The sequence below is a fragment of the Scyliorhinus torazame genome, chromosome 6 (genome assembly GCF_047496885.1).
Source record: "Scyliorhinus torazame isolate Kashiwa2021f chromosome 6, sScyTor2.1, whole genome shotgun sequence".
Taxonomy (NCBI): domain Eukaryota; kingdom Metazoa; phylum Chordata; class Chondrichthyes; order Carcharhiniformes; family Scyliorhinidae; genus Scyliorhinus; species Scyliorhinus torazame.
Window position 1 is genome coordinate 29,193,868 of NC_092712.1, and position 21,242 is coordinate 29,215,109.

Genomic DNA, 21,242 nt, shown 5'->3' on the forward strand with positions numbered 1-21,242 from the left:
GTTTCCCAATCCTCCAGCCTGCCACTGACCTTTGCGATATGGTACCCCTTCATTTTCACCTTTATGTTATCTTTAACCCCCTTGTTTAGCCATGGATGCATTTCCCCCCTCCCCTCTTATAATCTTTCTTCCACTCTGGAATGTATTTTAGTTGGGCAGAATTGAATACTTCCTTAAACATCTGCCAGTACTCATCAACCGTCCGACCTTTTTAGTTTCTCTGCCCACTCCACTAGGGCCAAATCTGTCCTCATGCCCACGTCATTATATTGGTTTAATTCCAGGATGCTAGCGCGGGACTCCAGTTTATTGATCCTATTTCTTTTTTAAAAAATTAAATTTAGAGTACCCGATTCATTTTTTCCAATTAAGGGGCAATTTAGCGTGTTCAGCCCACCTATCTTGCACATCCTCGGGTTGTGGGGGCGAAACCCACGCAAACACGGGGAGAATGTGCAAACTCCACACGGACAGTGACCCAGAGCCGGGATCGAACCTGGGACCACGGTGCCGTGAGAATGCAGTGCTAACCCACTGCGCCGCCGTGCTGCCCGAATGATCCTATTTCTTACATCCTGTGAAAGAGCTGTCTAATTATTCCCAGTCCTCCTGCTCTCTCCCCACCCCCGCCCCCACAGCCCCTCAAACCTCCATTTCAAGTATTTCTCCAATTCCTCTTTGAAAGTTATTGTTGAGTCTGTTGCGCTTTCAGGTAGCACGTATCTGGTCAGTGTGACTTATTCGGGACAGAAATCCTCATCTCTCTGTCAATTATCTTCGATCTGCGTCCTCTAGTTACTGATCCTCGTACAGCGGGAGAAGCTTCTCCTTATTTACGCGAACAAAAACCTACCAAAACCCTTGATTGTTTAGAACGTTTAGAATGTCATCAATTGGTGTTAAAACCCCCCCCCACCTGATTCACTAATGTCCTTCAGGGAAGGAAATCTGCCGTCCTTACCTGGTCTGGCCTACATGTGACTCCAGATCCACAGCAATGTGGTTGACTCTTAAATGCCCACTGAAATGGCCTAGCAAGCCACTCAAGGGCAATTAGGGATGGTTAATATCTGCTGATACAGCCAGCGAACCTCACATCCCACAAATCAATTTTTAAAAAAGAATCTCCTCTTCAACTTCTCAAGGGGCTGGTTTAGCACAGGGCTAAATCGCTGGCTTTGAAAGCAGACCCAGGCAGGCCAGCAGCGCGGTTCAATTCCCGTACCAGCCTCCCTGAACAGGCGCCGGAATGTGGCGACTAGGGGCTTTTCACAGTAACTTCATTTGAAGCCTATTTGTGACAATAAGCGATTTTCATTACATTTTACATTTCCAAAGCCTTGCCGTCCTTCCTAAAGTGTTGGGCTGTGGATTACAGTATCACTCTCTGCGCCTTTCTCCATTTAGGGACTGCACGCCTCTCAGGGTGAGATCACTGCTTCGGCCTATCAAGCTGTCAGCCTGGACGACAAGTACAATGGCGAGCCGGTTCAGGTGCGGGTGACCATGGGCAAAGAGCCTCGACACTTCCTGGCCATCTTCAAGGGCAAATTCATCATTTATGCGGTGAGCCAATCTGCCCTTTGCTTTCAGTGCTTCGGGCCTCGTTGCTTATCTTCCTGGTGAAGCTTGTGGCGGCTTGACACAGGCACGGGTGTGTGTTTAAGAGTGAGGGGCGCTAACCCTTGCAATGCCAATGCCTGAGCCTGGGCAGCGAGTGCCAGGGAGCTATTCGGGAGGAGGTAAAGGCAGGGGGGGGGGGGGGCTGAGGCGAGGGACTCACGCGTGCAGTTTCCGGAAGGTGATGGAAAATATGGCTTCCCCCCACCCTCCACGTCGTCCACTCTCGCCAGGATTGAGGGGCCTCGAAACGTCCAAGGCTAATGGTGACAACTTGGGCAAAGCCTGGCGGTGGAGGGTAGGGGGGAAGGGCGCGGGGGGGGTGTGCTTCGCACGGTTCAAACACCAAATTACCGGAGATGAGTTCACTTCTTTTTCTTTTCTGACCTTTGCCCAATGACTACAGGGCGGGACGGGCCGCGGAGGGAAGAAGGAAGAGCCGTCCGTCAGACTATTCCAAGTGCGCGGCACGGATGAGTTCAATACCAAAGCCACCGAGGTTCCCGCTCGTGCCTCCTCCCTCAACTCTAACGACATCTTTGTCCTGAAGACGGATCAGACCACCTATCTGTGGTGTGGGAAGGTGAGCAATCTGTAGGAGTAGGGTTGGTACCTGGGCAGAAGAGAGCATTCGTGATCGTAGATCGAGCACCAAGCGTACCGAATGTGCGGGGTGGGGGGGGGGGGGGGGGGGGCGGAGCAGGTTCGAGGGGCTGAATGGTCTACTCCCCCTCCGGTTTCTTCATACAAACTTGCCCCCAAGTGTCGTGAATTGGGAATGGGCTACGTCCTCGTTAGGGAAGGAATGCTCAGAATTGGACAGTGGAAGTAACAACTTTGAAGAGGGAATTGAGTGAGACCTAAAAGAGAAAAGATTGCAGGGATAGGGGTGGAATGAGATAAACGGGATGGATCTTCAAAAGCGCTGGCACCGACCTGTCTGGTCGACTGAATGGCCTCTTTCTGTGCTTTTGAAGTTATTTCAGAAGGATTCAACGACATTTCTTGGTTTTCGTATTGAGTGTTCAATGACAACCATGATTACTAACAAGTACACATGTGCAATCTGACCAATTAGGAGCAGGAGTAGGTTATTCGGCCCTTCGAACCTACTCCACCAATCAATCCGATCATGTGACCTTGACTCCTCCTTCCTGTCTGTCCGCCATGACCCTTGACTCCCTTGCCAATCAAAAATCTGTTTAACTCGACCTTGAGTATATTCAATGGCCCACTGCTCCCTGGGGAAGTGAATTCCAAAGACTGATGACCCTCTGAGGTGGTCAACACTTGGATGGCCATTAATTATCTTGAAGTGGGACTTCCACTCCCATCTCAGCAGATCTCTGGTCACAGCAGCGCCACCGGGAGCAGTGGCCACTGCTGGGACTACAACATTCCCCAGCAACGAGGAGTCAAGTGTCACAGCAGAGCTAAATCCAACTGGGAGCCGAGGAGAGGGTGGGAGCAGTATTGCGAGGGGGTGGGGTGGGGGGAGTAAGGGCAGTATCGCAGGGTTTAGGCTAAAGGACCCCGGTGGGGGAGGGGGGGGTGAGAATGGGGACGGTCTAAGGCTGGGGTAGACAGGCTGTGAAGGTGGGGACGGGTGAAGGGGAATCCGGGGTTGGGTGCAATCTGACATGGGTGGAAGATCCTCCAATAGGCCCCGTGGGCCCATTATAGAGGTAGCCTCTCCCTCCCCACACGCTTTAAAAAAAATAAAAATTTAGAGTACCCAATTAATTTTTTCCAATGAAGGGGCAATTTAGCGTGTTCAATCCACCTACCCTGCACAGTTTTGGGTTGTGGGGGCGAAACCCACGCAAACACGGGGAGAATGGGCAAACATCCTCCCCACACCCTTGACCACCACCAGCCCATGAAGTGAAAGCTGACCGGCTGGAGAACAACCAAGGGCCTCCCCTTCTTGCTTGTTAAAACCCAACAGTGTCAGGATGAGGCCTGTAAGTGATCAATAATTGGTTGATTAATGACCTCAATTGACCCATAGGGTGACTTGCTTCATGCCGCCTCCTATTCCCCCCAGAAAATTGCATAGGTGGGATGGGCACAACCCCAGGGCATTTTGCAGCTCTTCCCTCCTCCTCCTCCCTGCAATGCCACTACTGGGGGAGCAGTAGAATCTAGCCCAATGTTTTTTTTTAAATAAACATTTTATTGAGGTTTATTGGTATCGGAACAACAACAAAATAAACAATATACATGAAACCATAAACAGTGCAAAATCCATTTACCTTTCGTGCTGGTCCCACCCTTATTGACCCCCTAGTCTAATCTAAACTACTCCCCCTGCCCCCGTCTGCTGACGATTAATTTTCCGCAAAGAAGTCGACGAACGGTTGCCACCTCCGGGCGAACCCCAACAGTGACCCTCTCGAGGTGAACTTAATTTTCTCCAAACAGAGAAAGCTAGCCATGTCCGATAGCCAGGTCTCCGACTTCGGGGGCTTTGAGTCCCTCCAAGCTAATAGTATCCGTCTCCGGGCTACCAGGGAGGCAAAGGCCAGAACGTCTGCCTCTTTCTCCTCCTGGATTCCCGGATCTCCCGACACCCCGAAAATCGCCACCTCTGGACTCGGTGCCACCCTTGTCTTTAACACCGTGGACATGACATCCGCAAACCCCTGCCAGAATCCCCTAAGCTTCGGACCTGCCCAGAATATGTGGACGTGGTTCGCTGGTCCTCCCGCACATTTTGTGCACCTGTCCTCCACCCCAAAGAATCTGCTCATCTGGGCCACTGTCATGTGAGCCCGGTGCACAACCTTAAATTGTATCAGGCCGAGCCTGGCACATGTTGCGGACACGTTTACTCGACTCAACGCGTCTGCCCATAGACCATCCTCTATCTCACCACCCAGCTCCTCCTCCCACTTGCGCTTCAGCTCCTCAGTCTGTGTCTCCTCCGACCCCATAAGCTTCTTATAGATGTCCGAGATGCTCCCCTCCCCTACCCACCCTCTAGAAATTACCCCATCCTGAATCCCCCTCAGCGGTAGGAGCGGGAAGGTTGACACCTGTGTACGAAGGAAGTCTCACACCTGCAGATACCTGAATTAATTTCCCCTCACCAACCCAAACTTTTCCTCCAATGCCCTCAAACTCGGAAAGCTCCCCTCTATGAACACATCCCCCATCCCCTCAATCCCCGCTCTCCGCCATAACCGGAACCCCCCGTTCATCCTCCCCAGGGCAAACCGATGATTATCACAAATTGGGGCCCAGACCGATGCTCCCACTGCTCCCTCATGCCGCCTCCACTGGCCCCAAACTCTCAGGGCCACCATCACCACGGGGCTGGTGGTGTACCGTGCCAGCGGGAACGGCAGAGGTGCAGTTACCAACGCTCCCAAATTGGTGCCCTGACAAGAAGCCGCCTCCATAAAATCTAGCCCAATGTTACAGGATCTAAACTCCGACAGATCTTGTCGGCAGATGGACAGATCTTGTTGAATTCCAAAGTATCTATCCCATAATTGATGTACTTCATAATAAGGGAACATTGTAGCCTTTGTGGACACAGCAACTAGGGAGGGATTTGAAAACAAGGCCGGGAATCATAAAATTGAGGCCTTGCTTAACCGGGAGTCAGTCTAGGTCCATGCGCACAGGGGTGAGAGGCGAACAAGACTTGGGGTGAGTTAGGATTCGGGCAGTTGAATTTTGCCACCGTTCACGGTTACGGGGGATGCGATAGAAGGATCCAGAATGTTTCTGGGCTGGATTGAAAGTGAGTGGTTGTTGCAGGGATGCAGCGGCGATGAGCGGGAGATGGCCAAGTCAGTGGCCAACAGCCTGTCGAAGCACGAGAAGCAGACGGTTCTGGAAGCTCAGGAACCTGCCGACTTCTGGGCAGCTCTGGGAGGGAGAGCTCCTTATTCAAGTGACAAGAGGTAAGAGCCACCTCCCAATACCAAAGCAGGGGACTGGCCTCCTGTGATTGTCCTACATCCGCACTCTCACTGTGTATCTGAACCTCACCTCACCCTGTGTGGGTCAGTGGTGACTGTCTATCTGTCTGTCTCTTTTTTTTTTCTCACTCTCTCTGAACCTCACTCTGTTTGGGGCAGTAATTACTCTCTCTCACTCACTCTTTTCACCCGTTCACTCCCACTCTCTCTCTGGACCCCACTCTCTCTCTGGACCTCACTCTTTGTGGGCCAGTAATGACTGGCTATCACTCTCTCACTCTCAGTCTCTCAAAGAACAAAGAAAAGTACAGCACAGGAACAGGCCATTCGGCCCTCCAAGCCTGTGCCGATCATGATACCCTACCTAAAAATAAACCCTTCTGTCCTTCGTCTGTATCCCTCTATTTCCTCCCTATTCATGTGTCCATCCAGATGGCCCTTAAATGTTGCTAATGTGCCTGTTTCCACCACATCCTCTAGCAGCGCGTTCCAGGCACCCACCACTCTGCGTGAAAAACATACCCCGCACATCTCCCTTAAACTTTCCCCCTCTCACCTTGAACCTGTGCCCCCTTGTAATTGACACTTCCACCCTTGGAAAAAGCCTCCGACTGTCCACCCTGTCTATGCCTCTCATAATTTTGTAGACCTCTATCAGGTCTCCCCTCAGCCTCCGTTTTTCCAGTGAAAACAATCCTAGTTTATTCAACCTCTCCTCATAGCCAACACCCTCGAGACCAGGCAACATCCTGGTGAACCTTCTTTGCACTCTCTCCAAAGCTTCCACGTCCTTCTGATAATGCGGTGACCAGAACTGCACGCAATACTCCAAATGCGGCCTAACCAAGGTTTTATATAGCTGCAACATAATTTCCCAACTCCTGTACTCAATGCCCCGGCTGGTGAAGGCAACCATGCCATATTGCCTTTTTTTTTTTAATTTAGGCTACCCAATTATTTTATTTTCCAACTAAGGGGCAATTTAGTGTGGCCAATCCACCTACCCTGCACATCTTTGGGTTATGGAGGTGAACCCACGCAGACATGGGGAGAATGTGCAAACTCCACACGGACAGTGACCCAGGGTCGGGATTCGAACCCGGGTCCTCAGCGCCGCAGTCCCCGTGCTAACCACTGCGCCACATGCCACCTGCCATATGCCTTCTTAATCACCTTGGCCACCTATGTTGCCACTTTTAGGGAATTGTGGACTTGCATGCCCAGGCCCCTCTGTATATTAATGTTCCTGCCATTTACAGTATAATGTATACCTAGATTTGTTACTCCAAAATGTATCACATCGTATTTGTCCGGATTAAACCCATCTGTCATTTCTCTGCCCAAGTCACCAATCTATCTATATCCCGTTGTATCCTCTGACAGTCCTCGGCACTATCAGCAACTCCACCAAACTTTGTGTCATCCGCAAACTTACTAATCAGACCACCCACATTTTCCTCCAGATCATTTATATATACTACAAACAACAGACGTCCCAGTACTGTTCCCTGCGGAACACCACTAGCTACACATCTCCATTCTGAAAAACACCCTTCCACCGCTACTATTCTTGCCTCTCTCTACCTCTTATATATTGAAAAAAATTCTTCCTATCTTCCTTTATATTACTAGCTAGCTTACACTAATATTTCATCTTCTCCCCCCCACCTTATTGCTTTTTTAGTTGTCCTCTGATTGTTTTTAAAGGCTTCCCAATCCTCTGGCTTCCCACTTATCCTCGCCACTTTGTATGCTTTTTCATTTGCTTTCATGCTGTCCTTGACTTCCCTCGTCAGCCATGGATGCCTCTTCCTCCCCTGAGCATGTTTCCTCTTCCTTGGGATGAATTTCTGTTGTGCTTCCCGAATAACCCCCAAAAACTCCTGCCATTGCTGTTCTACTGTCTTCCCTGCTAGGCTCCTTTTCCAATCAACTCTGGCCAGCTCCTCCCTCATGTCTTGGTAGTTACCCTTATTTAATTGTAATACCGTTACATCTGATTGCAGCTTCTCCCTCTCAAACTGCTGGGTAAATTCTATCATATTGTGGTCACTGCTCCCCAAGGGTTCCTTCACCTTAAGTTCCCTAATCAAGTCTGCTTCATTACACATCACCAAATGCAGAATTGCCTGTTCCCTAGTGGGCTCTGTCACAATCTGCTCCAAAAAAAATCTCTTAAACATTCCACAAATTCCTTTTCTTGGGATCCACTACCAACTTGATTTTCCCAGTCCACCTGCATATTGAAGTCCCCCATGATTATTGTAATATTGCCTTTTTTACATGCCTTATCTATCTCCTGATTTATTTTCTGCCCCACATCCTGACTACTGCTAGGGGGCCTGTACATAACTCCCATCAGGGTCTTTTTACCTTTGCGATTCCTCAACTCTACCCACAGAGATTCTATGCCTTCTGATCCTATATCGCTCCTTGCTATCGATTTAACATCACTCCTTACGAACAATGCAACCCTGCCCCCTTTGTCCATCTGCCTGTCCTTTCGATAGGACACATATCCTTGGATATTTAGATCCCAGCCTTGGTCCCTTTGCAGTCTCTGTGATGCCCACAACATCGTACCGGCCAATTTCAATGTGTGCAACAAGCTCTTTAACCTTGTTCCGCATGCTGCCCACTAATAAAAAGTACGGCAGGGCAGGTGGTGCGTTGCGATTGCAGAATGTGGGTCCTCTTGGACAGCAGTGAGCTGAGCCAGGGTGAGCGAGCCTGCAGTGTGTGTCTACAGCTTGAGGAGCCCCAGTTCAGAGTCACTGAGCTGGAGGCTGAGCTGCAGACAGTGCAACGCGCCAGGGAGCGCTCTGACTCTCCCTCTGAACCTCACTCTGTTACTCGGTGATGTCCCTCTCTCTCTCTCTCCTGGATAACCTATGACTTCTTCACGTGAACTGCAGGTTTCAGGAGGAAGAAAATGATTATGACCCTCGCCTCTTCGAATGCTCCAATCAGACTGGGCGATTCATCATGACTGAAATTTCTGCCTTCACTCAGGAAGACCTTGATGAGGATGACGTCATGTTACTGGACACATGGGAGGAGGTAGGAACAGGTTCAGAAACAGCCTTCACCATCGCCAGTCCCAAAACGGCCCATACATATTCCAGGAGCTGCCCGATTCCTATTGTCCACCAGCCCAAGACCCGGTACCTTTTTACGGGATTAGAAGGTGTATTTTATCCTCCTCCTACCCAGGTTCTTTGTCTTACCTCTTCTCTTGAAGACAGTGACTCGGGCCCAGGTGAACGTTCTGCTCACCACCTGCTCACCACCATGCTGAGTGATGGTGGGGTAAACGTCCACCTGCCTGATCAGATGCGCCTGACTGATTGATCTCCTTATCCATGGTATGTGGTAGTATTGTCCCTGGACTAGTTACCCAGAGGCCTAGGCTAATGTACTGGAGGCATGGGTTCAAACCCCACTTCAGCAACTAATGAGGTTTAAATTCATTTTGAAGCTAATCTCAGGAATGGTGGCCACGAAGCTGTTGTAGGGAAAAATCCCTTGTACCAGTGCAGTCAAGAGGCCGAGTCTCAAGGCAAGGTTCAAAGCGTTGTTCTTTATTGTACAATTACTGAAGCCTTCAGGGAGACCCACGCAGCCAGCTCAGAAACAGTGGCTTGGCCCACGTTGATCTCAACAATTACACATTCGCTCTGGATTTTTATAGGAATCCAAATTCGAGTGGGAACATTTGCTCATACATAATAGTTAAAAAGTGGCGGGTAGTTTTGATTTAGATCTCTCAGACCGGTTTAAACTGAGAATATGCATCCTATTCGGCCAGGAAGCTCCCTGGTAGACTTTGTCAATTTGCATCTGTATGGTGTGTGTCCGTGTTGATGAGATTATCTGTGCTCGCTCCAGTGTCCCTCCCTTGTCAATTTGCATCTGTATGGTGTGTGTCCGTGTTGATGAGATTATCTGTGCTCGCTCCAGTGTCCCTCCCTTCTCTAATGTGTTTCCCATTATCTCCCTGATGTGTCTCCTTAACTAAATCGACCTCCGATGTCTGTGGCTGTGCTATGCTTTTGTTTCTGTGTTTGCTAGATGAGGTGTTAATGTCATCTTTGTCCTGCTGTGTGTGTAGGGGATGCTAATCTAATCTATACATTTCTTTTATTCCTCCTATTCTGGTTTCTTTGCCTGCCTTGGCCATTTTATTGATATACTATTTCATTCTTTCATAAGTCTTTGTAATACAGTTGTGCCATATATTCCACTGCCAGGGTCTTGACTCGCAGATATCCCGATCTCCTGGCCAGGGGGCCGTTTTAAGATGCAGCCTCGTGCTGTTGCTGGGCAGAACAAGGGTCTTCCATCAATTTTGAATTAAAGGTCTCTCAGCTGTGCAGAAGGGGATTTAAACGAATGTCCATCCGGGTGTCCCCTTCTGCATTGTGGGCACATTATAAACGGTGCCAATCAGTCCAATAAAACAGTCCAATGAAACAGTCTAATGAATGAAGAATGTTTGATGAGATGAGATAAAAATATGGGGCGTCATTCTCCGTCCCCCCGCCGGGTCGGAGAATGGCCGTTGGCCGCCGTGAATCCCGCCCCCGCCGAAGTCTCCGGTACCGGAGATTGGGTGGGGGCGGGAATCGGGCCGCGCCGGTTGGGACCCTCCGCTCAATTCTCCGGCCCGGATGGGCCGAAGTCCCGCCCAGAAATTGCCTGTCCCGCCGGCGTAAATCAAAGCTGGTATTTACCGGCGGGACCAGGCGTCATGGGCGGGCTCCGGGGTCCTGGGGGGGCGCGGGGCGATCTGACCCCGGGGGGTGCCCCCACGGTGGCCTGGCCCGCGATCGGGTCCCATCGATCCGCGGGCGGGCCTGTGCCGTGGGGGCACTCTTTCCCTTCCGCCTCCGCCACGGCCTCCACCATGGCGGAGGCGGAAGAGACTCTCCCCACTGCGCATGGGTGGGAAACTGTCGGCGGCCGCTGACGCTCCCACGCATGCACCGCATTTCCACGCCAGCTGGCGGTGCAACAAACGCCATTTCCGCCAGCTGGCAGGGCAGAAATCCCTCCGGCGCCGGCCTAGCCCCTCAATGTTGGGGCTCGGCCCCCAAAGATGCGGAGAATTCCGCACCTTTGGGCCGGTGCGATGCCTGTCTGATTGGCGCCATTTGTGGATATTGTGTATCATTATCCTGTGTAATAACCCTCTTGAAGCCCACGAGGACACCTCAATTGATCTCCCCGTGGGACTCGTGGAATAAGAGCTCCCCCCGCTAGTGGGCGAAGGCCTACCCAGCTGGGGCTCATAAATCCGCCTAAGTGCGGGCCTAGACTGGCATCGCCGTGATTGATAGTCCCAGTTGGGACCTTTGAGCTGTAAGGCACATTGCGGCATTTACTTGGTGTTAGTTTATTAAATACTGTTTAACTCACCTTCTCGGGCCTCCTGAGCTCCTGGTCCTTGATTGTTAGTGCAATGGTGTTGTCACCAGACTATGATTGTTGGCATAACCTCATGTTCGTTCCTCTCTTGTTGGTTTTTCCCACTTATCCTTAAATGCATCAATGCCATTTGCCTGATCCGCTCCTTGTAGTAGCAAGTTCCATGTTCCAACCGCTCTCCGAGTAAAGAGGTTACTCTTACATCTCTTATTGGACATAGGAGTAACCATCTTGTATTTATGGCTTCTTGTTCTGGTCTCACCCAGAGGGAGTGGAAACATCTCCCTCTTGTGTTTTCTTGGCCATGGCCTGTCATGATTCAGAGTCAGGAAGAATATTCCCGATGGTGGGGGTTGTCCAGAATTAGGGGTCATAGTTTGAGGATAAGGGGTAAACCTTTTAGGACTGAGGTGAGGAGAAATCGCTTCACCCAGAGAGTGGTGAATCTGTGGAATTCACTACCACAGAAAGTAGTTGAGGCCAAAACATTGTGTAATTTCAAGAAGGTATTAGATATACTCTTGGGGCTAAAGGGATCAAGGGATATGGGGGGAAGGCAGGATCAGGGTATTGAACTTGATGATCAGCCATGATCGTAATGAATGTCGGAGCAGGCTCGATGGGCTGAATGGCCTCCTCCTGCTTCTATTCTCAATGTATGCTTCTGTGTCTGACCTGGCAGATCTATTTTTGGTTTTCCAGCGGAGTGACTGTGCCAGTGGCCATTTGCAGTGCCAGTACTCCAGTACTCCAGAACCGGGGAACATAAGAAACAGGAGGAGGAGTAGGCCGCAAGCGTGCTCCGCCATTTAACACCGTCATGGCTGATCTTTGACATCAGCACTTTCCCCTTGGTGCTCATAAGGTCATTCAATTTTGGACTTGACAACATTCAGTGATGGAGCATCAGCAACCCCCCGGGGGGGGGGGGGGGGGGGGGGGATAGAGAATTCCTCAAATCGACAACCCTCTGTGTGAAGAAATTACTCCTCATCTCGGTGCTGAATGACCAAACCATGACTTTGAGGCTATGCACCCCCGCTCCCCCCCGCCCCCCCATCTCAGCATCTCGCCTGTCTCATCCCCTCAGAATTTTAAATGTTTCGATGAGACCACCTCCCAATCCTGTGAACCCCAGAGAATATAGGCCCAAATTACTCAAAATCACTCGTCGTTGAAAAGTCTTGCCCCAATTGTTACAGTGCTTTTGTATGACCAGAGCTGGGGTACTGGTGCGCAGTTTTGGCCTCCGTATTCATGGAAGGACTCACTTGCATTGGAGGCAATGGGTCAGTGGGTGGTCGACCTGAGACCCAGGGGGCCATATGTAGCCCATCTGGGCCCTGAGCCCGGCCCGCGAGACATTTTGCTGACCTTTGCCCGCGCACAGCGTTGCCGCATTCGGCCGATTTCCGGCCGGGGCGTTTGTTTCCTGCCGGTATGACTGAAGTGATTCGCGCGTAGGGCGAGGACAAGTGAAGGGAGGTGTGTGCTGATTGCTCACAACACTGAGTCCAGCCCCGCCACAGGCGTGGTGGGGGGGGGGGGGGGGGCTGATCCACGGGCAAAGAGGACTTTGCAAAGGGGCTGGGGGCACTGTTGGGGGGGTGGTCCGGGACGATCAAGGGAATTAAGGGATATGGGGAGCGGACAGGAAGATGGAGATGAAGCCCAAGATCAGCCATGGTGGGATTGAATGGTGGAGCAGTCTCGATGGGCCGAGTGGTCTACCCCTGCTCCTATTCCTTGTCAATCGATCCAGTGTACTATGTCCACCTCTCGGCCGTGTTTTGGAAGTTAACCCCCTTCTTTGCTGGTTTCCAAAGGCTCCACATGGATTGAGACTTGGTTTGCCCCAACCCCCACCCCACCCCTCAGCATTACCCTGACAATTGAAATGACTGAAGGATTAAATCTTGCCTTCACCTGATGTGTTGTTCTCTGTCTCGCAGCTGTTCCTGTGGTTGGGCCAGTCAGCCAATACTTACGAGAGGAAACAGGCCGACATGTTGGCGAAAGAGTACCTTCAAACCCACCCAGCTGGACGGGACCTGGACACACCCATCATCACAGTGAAACAAGGCAGCGAACCCCTGACCTTCACTGGCTGGTTCAATGCTTGGGACTCGCACAAATGGAGCGTAAGTCAGACACATCTCTGCGCAGAACCTTCTCACCTGGAATACTGAGCGCCTTTGACAAATGTCTGAAGTACATTCACCCTCCTTTCCCCTCATTGTAAAGACATCATTGCCTGCGACACTCATTGTGTCGAGCATTCATTCACAGAAAAGCTAGGAATCAACTGTGAATTTTTCTGTGAGACATTAAGGTTTTATTTATCTTCCTTTGTCCAGAAGGCACTGATGTATGCTCATGGAATTTCACTGCTGCCAATCAGCCTATCTAGCTGTACTGGCTCATTGAAAGAGCTATCAAATTAGTTCCACTCCCCTATCATTGCAATTTTTTGTCTTTAGGTATTTTTTCGCAAGCTAACTATTAAATCTGTGTCAATGTCCCCGTCCCCTTTGATACAGGGCATCGCAAGTGATAAATAACTTGCAGCTTAAAATAAATTCTCCTCGTGTCCTCACTCGTTCTTTAGCCAATTAACCATAATGACTGAATCCTCTCACAATGGACACTGTTCCGCCTCACTCGCTCCATCAAACTCCTCATGATAGTGAAGCCCCACGTTCGTCTCTTTACCCTCTCTGCTCTAAGCTTCCCGAATCCCGACACGCACCTGAAGTTCCCCACCTCTGCTCCAGTTCTAACAAACCTCCTTTGTCCCATGTCCAAGGCCTTCAAATCCTTCCTGAAGTGAAGCCCAGAGTGGGACACAGACAGAGAGAGAGAAAGGGAGGGTGACATCTTTGTGGGAGTGGGGGGGGGTGGTGTCTGATATGCATGTGGAGACCCCAGAATGTTAAGGCCGCCCCAGCCCCCCACCACCACCTTCGTTCCTGCCCTTTTACAGCCTGGCCTCCGCCATCTCCTACCCGCCTGCCCTCACTAACCATGGACAGTGTAACATCCCAATCAATTGGCTTGGTAACAAGCACAATGAGACTTTAATTATTTATTTCAAAAAGGCAGGTGGGCTGCTGATCTTGGCACCCACCCACCTCGTGCGCCCTGGTGTGCAACCTGGGAGTGAGCGGGTGCGCGATGGGCTTGCCACTTCTTGCTGAGAATGTTCCCGGTGGGGAAGGGGGGGGGGGTAAAGTCCAGGCCTTTTCCCGATTAATAAAGCCCAGGATTCCCTTTAGGTTTTTTTAAAAGGCCCTCTCAAGTTGTTCTGGTACCTTAAATGCCTCAGAGGCCCCTGGTCTACGTTGGTGCAGCTCATTGAATCATTGCCTCTCCACATGCTTCCTTACCAAGTCCACCATTTCACGCACCAGGTTAAAAAATGGCACCAGTACAGAGCCACTGCCCCCAGTACAGAGCCACTGCCCCCAGTACAGAGCCACTGCCCCCAGTACAGAGCCACTGCCCCCTTTAACCCTCTTGACCAGAGATTGGTCATTGAATGTGAACTCCTTTCGTGTTGTTCAGCAATGGAGGTGCTCCTCTTCGCCATCTGTTGGTGACAGGGTGAACAGGTTTTAAACGCCCAGCCTTGGAGCCGCTGCGGTTCCAAAGCTGGCCATTGGGAGGGGCATCGGAGCAACCTGCGGCTTACTTCACCAGGAATCTCAGCCGTTGCCACTTGCCCCACTCTGCTGCCCCCCCCCCCTCAGACGAACCCACCCAGGCCCATCAGCTCTAAAAATCAGAGCAGGGGATTGGCCTGTTATAGGGCATGTATATGAACCTACACACTAGGAGCGGGAGTAAATCACCGTCATGAACGAAGACCACGGTGGATTGTCGATTGATCTCCCCGTGGGGATCACGGAGTGTGAGTTTCCGGATTGAGCGGGCGGAAACTGGCCCAATAGGGAGTCTAAAATGTGTGACCCAGACCAGTGCCCCTGGCATTGTGCGCCACATTTAAGCATCAACCACATTGCTGGGGGTCTGGAGTCACGTGTAGGCCAGACCGGGTAAGGACAACCGATTTCCTTCCGAAAAGGACATTCGTGAACCAGATGGGGTTTAACAACAATGGTTTCAAGTCATTTTATTCCAGACTTTGATTGAATTTGAACTTCACCATCTGCTGTGGTCGGAGTTGAACCAGGGCCCGCATTACGCTGGGTCTCTGGGGGGTCTCTGGATTACTGGTCCAGTGACAAGACCACTGCAGCTCTCCTGCACCTCCATCCAATTCGATCAAGGCTGATCTGATTGTAACCTCAATCCACCCCCCCACATTCTTGCCTACCCCCACTAACCTTTCACCTCCTTGTTAATCCAGAATCTATCTAACTCTGCCTTAAAAATATTCAAAGATTCACGATCCTCTGAGAGAAATTATTTTCCTCATCTCTTGTCTTAGGTGAGCGACCCCTTATTTTTAAGCAGTGGCCCCTAGTTCTAGGGTCTGGTTGGCTCCAGAAAGCGCTGTTCTGAAAAACCATCCTGAAAACATTCTATGAACTCTTCGTCCACACGACATTTGCTCACCTGGTTTTTCCAGTCTTAATGTAAGCCAAAATCCCCATGATTATCGCTGTACCTTTCTGACAAGTTCCCATTATTTCTTCCTTTACACCCTGTCCTACCTAAGATGCAGTTACAATCAGGTGGCCTGTACACCACTCTCACAAGTGACTTCTTGCCTTTATCATTTCTCATCTCAACTAATGCGTCTACATCCTGCTTTCCTGAATTTAGGGCATCCCCCTCTATTGAACAGGGCCGACCCTCCACCTTTTCCGAACTTCCTGTCCTTCCTAAATATCATATACCCTTCGATATGCAGGTCCCAATCTCCGTTATCCTGGAGTAATGTATCTGTATTAGCTATCAGATGGGACTTATTCATTTCTACTTGTGTTATCAGTTCTTGGATTGGATTTGTTTATTGTCACGTGTACCGAGGTACAGTGAAAAGTATTGTTCTGCGAGCAACTCAACAGATCATTAAATACATGGGAAGGAAAGGGAATAAAAGAAAATACATAATAGGGCAACTCAATATATACAATGTAACTACATAAGCACTGGCATCGGATGAAGCATACAGGGTGTAGTGTTAATGAGGTCAGTCCATAAGAGGGTCATTTAGGAGTCTGGTGACAGTGGGGAAGAAGCTGTTTTTGAGTCTGTTCGTGCGTGTTCTCAGACTTCTGTATCTCCTACCCGATGGAAGAAGTTGGAAGAGTGAGTAAGCCGGGTGGGAGGGGTCTTTGATTATGCTGCCCGCTTTCCCCAGGCAGCGGGTGGTGTAGATGGAGTCAATGGTTCATCTGTTTTGTTTCCAATGCATTCAGATACAGAGTGTCATGAAATGCAAACATGCAACCAGTGAACACTCAGAATAGGACACAACCAATGGGCAGTCAGGACACTCAGAGGTGGCATCACCACAAGGGGGCATGACATAAACACGATAAAAGGGATGAGGCACTTACACCCTGCCTCTTTCCACAGACAGACATCTAGAGAGTTAGACAGGTTGATCAGCAGCATCACACCCCAGCACGTGGCTTCGAGCAAGCAGGCACAGTTAGACTGAGTTACTACAGTTAGATTAGCAGAGAGTCGAACTCACTTGAGAACCGTGTTAATAGTTCAATAAACACGTTGAACTCATTTCAGAGTCTGGAGCATCCTTTAGTTAAGACTGCATCAAGTAGCAGCCCGTGTTATCCGAAGCAGCTTCACACAACACAGAGCTTTTGAGTTTTGTCTAATTATTACTTTTATAACCTGATCTACTGATTTACTCTTAGACTTGGAGATTTGTCCTCTCCGCTGCTTCCTGTCACGGACCGTTTATCATTTCCCATGTTAGTACCTTTCTCCCTCGCCTTGCCTCCACACTTTGATTTACCACATCTTCTCAAATTTGATCCCGCTGGTTAGTTTAAAACTCTCTCTAGTTCCCCAGTTATGCAGCTCGCTAGAACATCGGTCCCAGGACAGTTCAGGAGCAGATCGTCCCAATGCAGATCCCACTTTCCCCGGTAATTTGCCTGGTACCAGTGCCCCACGAAATGGAATCCACGACCGGATCTTTCTCCCACCCACAGCAAGTTCCTCTCCTGATGTCCCGAACCCTGGTACCGGGCAGGCAACACAGCTGACTGGAATCTTGCTCCTTGCTACAGCGAACGGCATCAATCCCCTTCACTGCACTGTCCCCCGCTACGTTCCTTTGTGCTCTCCCCAGCTTGAAAAGCTTCCCGTGCCCCGGTGCCATGCTCAGCCAGCTCATTCACCCCTGGAACCCCCATCCCCCCCCACTCTCATCCAAACAAGCTGAGAGAGCCTCAAACCTGTCGGACAATTGCAGAGACGGACATTGCTGCATTGTTGCTCTCTGGGTCCCCTTCTCTGCCTCAGTTGCCATCACGCCTTCCTGCCCCTGACCACTGACCAAATCAGAAGACCCTGTCCTAAGGGGTGTGACCACTTCCTGAAACTAACCGTCCGGGTAACTCTTCCCCTTCCCGATGTGGCCACAGTGTCCCCAGCTCAGCCTCCAGCCCAGTAACGCTGAGCCAAGACTCCTCTAGGCCACAGGCATGCTTGCCCTGGATAACACCGGTATCCATGACTACCCAAAATTCTGCAGCCTGGACACATCACCTGTCTTGCCCTCCTTGTGTGCTTCAATTAATTACTTAATTTGTTTATTCAATTACATAGTTTCTTTAATGTATTCTAATAATCTTACCACAGATTTCTGTGTTATTTCATACCTTAGGAGTAGAATAGACCGTGACCTTTCACCAGTGGATTGGCCACGCTAAATTGCCCCTTAATTGGAAAAAATGAATTGGGTCCTCTGGTTTTTTTGTTAAATTTAAAGGGCGGCACAGTAGCACAGTGGCTAGCACTGTTGTTTCACAGCGCCAGGGTCCCAGGTTCGATTCCCCGCTGGGTCACTGTCTGTGCGGAGTCTGCACGTTCTCCCCGTGTCTGCGTGGGTTTCCTCCCACAGTCCAAAGATGGGCAGGTTAGGTAGATTGGCCGTGGTAGATTGGCCGTGATAAATTGCCCTTAGTGTCCGAAAGGTTAGGTGGGGTTACAGGGTTACGGGGATAGGGTGGATGTGTGGGCTTGAGTAGGGTGCTCTTACCAAGGGCCGATGCAGGCTCGATGGGCTGAATGGCCTCCTTCTACACTGTAACTCACCAAACCCCCCCCCCTCACTAAACTTCCTCAACTCACCAAACACCCCCCCCCCCCTCACTAAACTTCCTCAACTCACCAAACACCACACTTTGTCATGGTCACCCGGATAATTTCTATGTTGTGAACAAAGGAACTAGCTGGGCCCAGATACAGCACGACCAGCTCAAGCCAGCTTCGTCCATTAACTCTTTCAGTTGCTGCCAGTGGATGGCGCCTAGCTCCCTGCTTAGCCCCCTGTGTGAGACTTCGAATTTAAGCAGCATTTGCAGCTAAATGTTAAATACAAGCAACATTAGATTTTTAGGAAGAGGCTGAAGGTTCCCTCGACTCGCCAGACCCTCAGCGCTCTGTTGGGATCGCACTCAGTGAAGATAACTATCCCTCTCCTCTTTTCAGACCGGCAATGGAAGCCACTATGATGAGATGAAAGGTAAACTGGGTGATGTCTCGGGCATCTCACAGATCTCTGTGGTGAGTATCGCCAGTCGTTTTATTACCGCCTTATGTCTACATGTTGCCTTTCTGTCTGAGCTTTCCCATTCCGTTTCAGCATGCTCATTTCAAAATCACATTCTGGTCAATTAAATGGCAGGAATGGCTGGGGGCATGGTGGAGGGGAGAGGGGTGGTTGGGGGTGGGGGGGGGGATGGTGGAGGGGGTGATTAGGGGATAGTGGGGGTAATGGAGGGGGTGGTTGGGGATGGGGGAGTGGTAGAGGGGGAGGGGGTGGTTGGGGGTGGGGGGGTGGTAGAGGGGGAGGGGGTGGTTGGGGAGTGAGGGAATGATGGAGGAGGTAGTTGGGTGGGAGAGTGGAAGGGGTGGGGAGGGTGGTGGGACGGTTGTGGTGGAGGGGGGTGCGAGAGCAGGGGAGGAGGGTGGTTATGGGGGTGGTTATGGGGGTGGTCAGACCCCATTTGGAGTATTGTGAGCAGTTTTGGGCCCCGTATCTAAGGAAGGATGTGCTGGCCTTGGAAAGGGCCCAGAGGAGGTTCACAAGAATGATCCCTGGAATGAAGAGCTTGTCGTATGAGGAACGGTTGAGGACTCTGGGTCTGTATTCTTGGAGTTTAGAAGGATGAGGGGGCATCTTATTGAAACTTACAGGATACTGCGAGGCCTGGATAGAGTGGACGTGGAGAGGATGTTTCCAGTTGTAGGAAAAACTAGAACCAGAGGACACCATCTCAGAGTGAAGGGACGACCCTTTAAAACAGAGATGAGGAGGAATTTCTTCAGCCAGAGGATGGTGAATCTGTGGAACTCTTTGCCGCAGAAGGCTGTGGAGGCCAAATCACTGAGTGTCTTTAAGACAGAGATAGATAGGTTCTTGATTAATAAGGGGATCAGGAGTTATGGGGAGAAGAGAGGAGAATGGGGATGAGAAAATATCAACCATGATTGAATGGCGGAGCAGACTCGATGGGCCGAGTGGCCTAATTCTGCTCCTATGTCTTCTGGACTTATGGTGGTGAAATGAAAAAGATGAAAATGAAAATTGCTTATTGTCACAAGTAGGCTTCAAATGAAGTGACTGTGAAAAGCCCCTAGTCGCCACATTCCGGCGCCTGTTCGGGGAGGCTGGTACGGGAATTGAACCCGCGCTGCTTGGTCTGCTTTAAACGACAGCTCTTTAGCCCTGTGCGAAGCCAGCCCCTTAGTGGAGGGGGTTGAGGAAGAGGCTGGGGGGGGGGGGGGGGGGGGGGGGGGGGGTGGCGAGAACAGAAATTGGCTCACAAGTGATGATGTTTCCTGAAACTTCCGCACTCAGTTATCCGTCTCCCGGGTGAATTCCACCCAGACTGTCATGGTGGCTGTATGGTCCTTATCAGCAAATCTCACTTTGTACTCTTCTCCTCTGGCAGCCTGCCCTCCTTTGAGCCAAATATCTCCTTCTGTCCATCTAATCTACTTCAAAACTTCCCAGCCATCCATCTCCATCCCATCTTCCCCACTGAGATTTCTTCACTGCCTCCCTCCCTCAGCCTCAGTAATGGAGTGATCCTCACCCCCCCCCCCTGATTTCAACCTCCATCTCAACTCACCTTGCCCTCCATCTCTCAGACATCGAGTGCAGGGAGGGCGAGTGAGCGAGAAAGCGAGGCAGTGGAGAGAAAGAGAGATGGAGGGATGAGCGGGCGGAAGAATGAGAGGCAAGGAGGAGAGCATGGGAGATGGGGCAAGGTAGAGGGGGTTAAGACAGGCGAATGAGGGAGAGCAAGAAGGAGAGAGAGAGAGAGACGGAAAATAAGAGAGGAACGAAGAGTGAGAGATGGAGGGAAGGAGAGAAAGGGAGGACCGAGGGAGCAGGGCAGAAGAGTGAAGAGAGGTAGGGGGAAGAGAGGGAGAGAGAGAGAATAAGTGAGAATAAGAGAGGGAGTGAGTGAAAGCAAAAAGAAGAGGGAGAGAGGAAGAGTTGGAGTACGAGGAATAGTGAGGAGGGAGAGAGATAGAAAAGTGATGGAATGGGGAGGGAGTGAATGAGAGAGAAAAGTGAAAGTGAATTGGAGGAAGAGGAGCTGAAGGTGAGCAAGAGAGAAGTAATGGAGAGGCGAGGGGGGAGAAGGAGATGGAGGAGAAAGAAGCCTCAAATTACTGACCAGCCAATATCTCCAAAGTGGAGAGGTTGTGAATGGACTCCCCAGGGGCAGGATCTCTGCTAAGTCAGATGTAACCTTCCATACTCCAAGGAATCCCTACAGTGCAAAGGAAGGCCATTCGGCCCATCGGGTCTGCATCTACCCTCCGAAAGAGTACCCTATCTAGGCCCAATCCCACAGCCCTATCCCTGTAAGTCTGCAACTCAATTAACCTTTGGACACTGAGGGCCAATCCACCTAACCTGCACGTCTTTGGACTGTGGGTGGAAACCGGAGCCCCCGGAGGAAACCCACGCACACACGGGGAGGACGTGCAGACTCCGCACAGACAGTGACCCGAGTCGGAATCGAACCTGGATCCATGGCGCTGTGAGGCGGCAGTGCTAACCACTGTGCCACCGTTCCGCCC

The 21,242-nt window shown here is 50.8% G+C and overlaps 1 protein-coding gene across 5 annotated transcripts in view; it reads left to right on the forward strand.

Moving 5' to 3' along the window:
* vill (villin-like) overlaps window positions 1-21,242 on the forward strand; it is a 398,207-nt gene that overhangs the window by 372,623 nt on the left and 4,342 nt on the right. For all 5 annotated transcript variants that reach the window (XM_072508058.1, XM_072508063.1, XM_072508059.1 and 2 more), the window contains exons 13-18: window positions 1,408-1,566; window positions 2,027-2,203; window positions 5,389-5,534; window positions 8,468-8,612; window positions 12,932-13,120; window positions 18,633-18,708. In XM_072508058.1, the coding sequence (XP_072364159.1) occupies window positions 1,408-1,566; window positions 2,027-2,203; window positions 5,389-5,534; window positions 8,468-8,612; window positions 12,932-13,120; window positions 18,633-18,708 (892 nt within the window). The remainder of the gene's footprint in view (window positions 1-1,407; window positions 1,567-2,026; window positions 2,204-5,388; window positions 5,535-8,467; window positions 8,613-12,931; window positions 13,121-18,632; window positions 18,709-21,242) is intronic.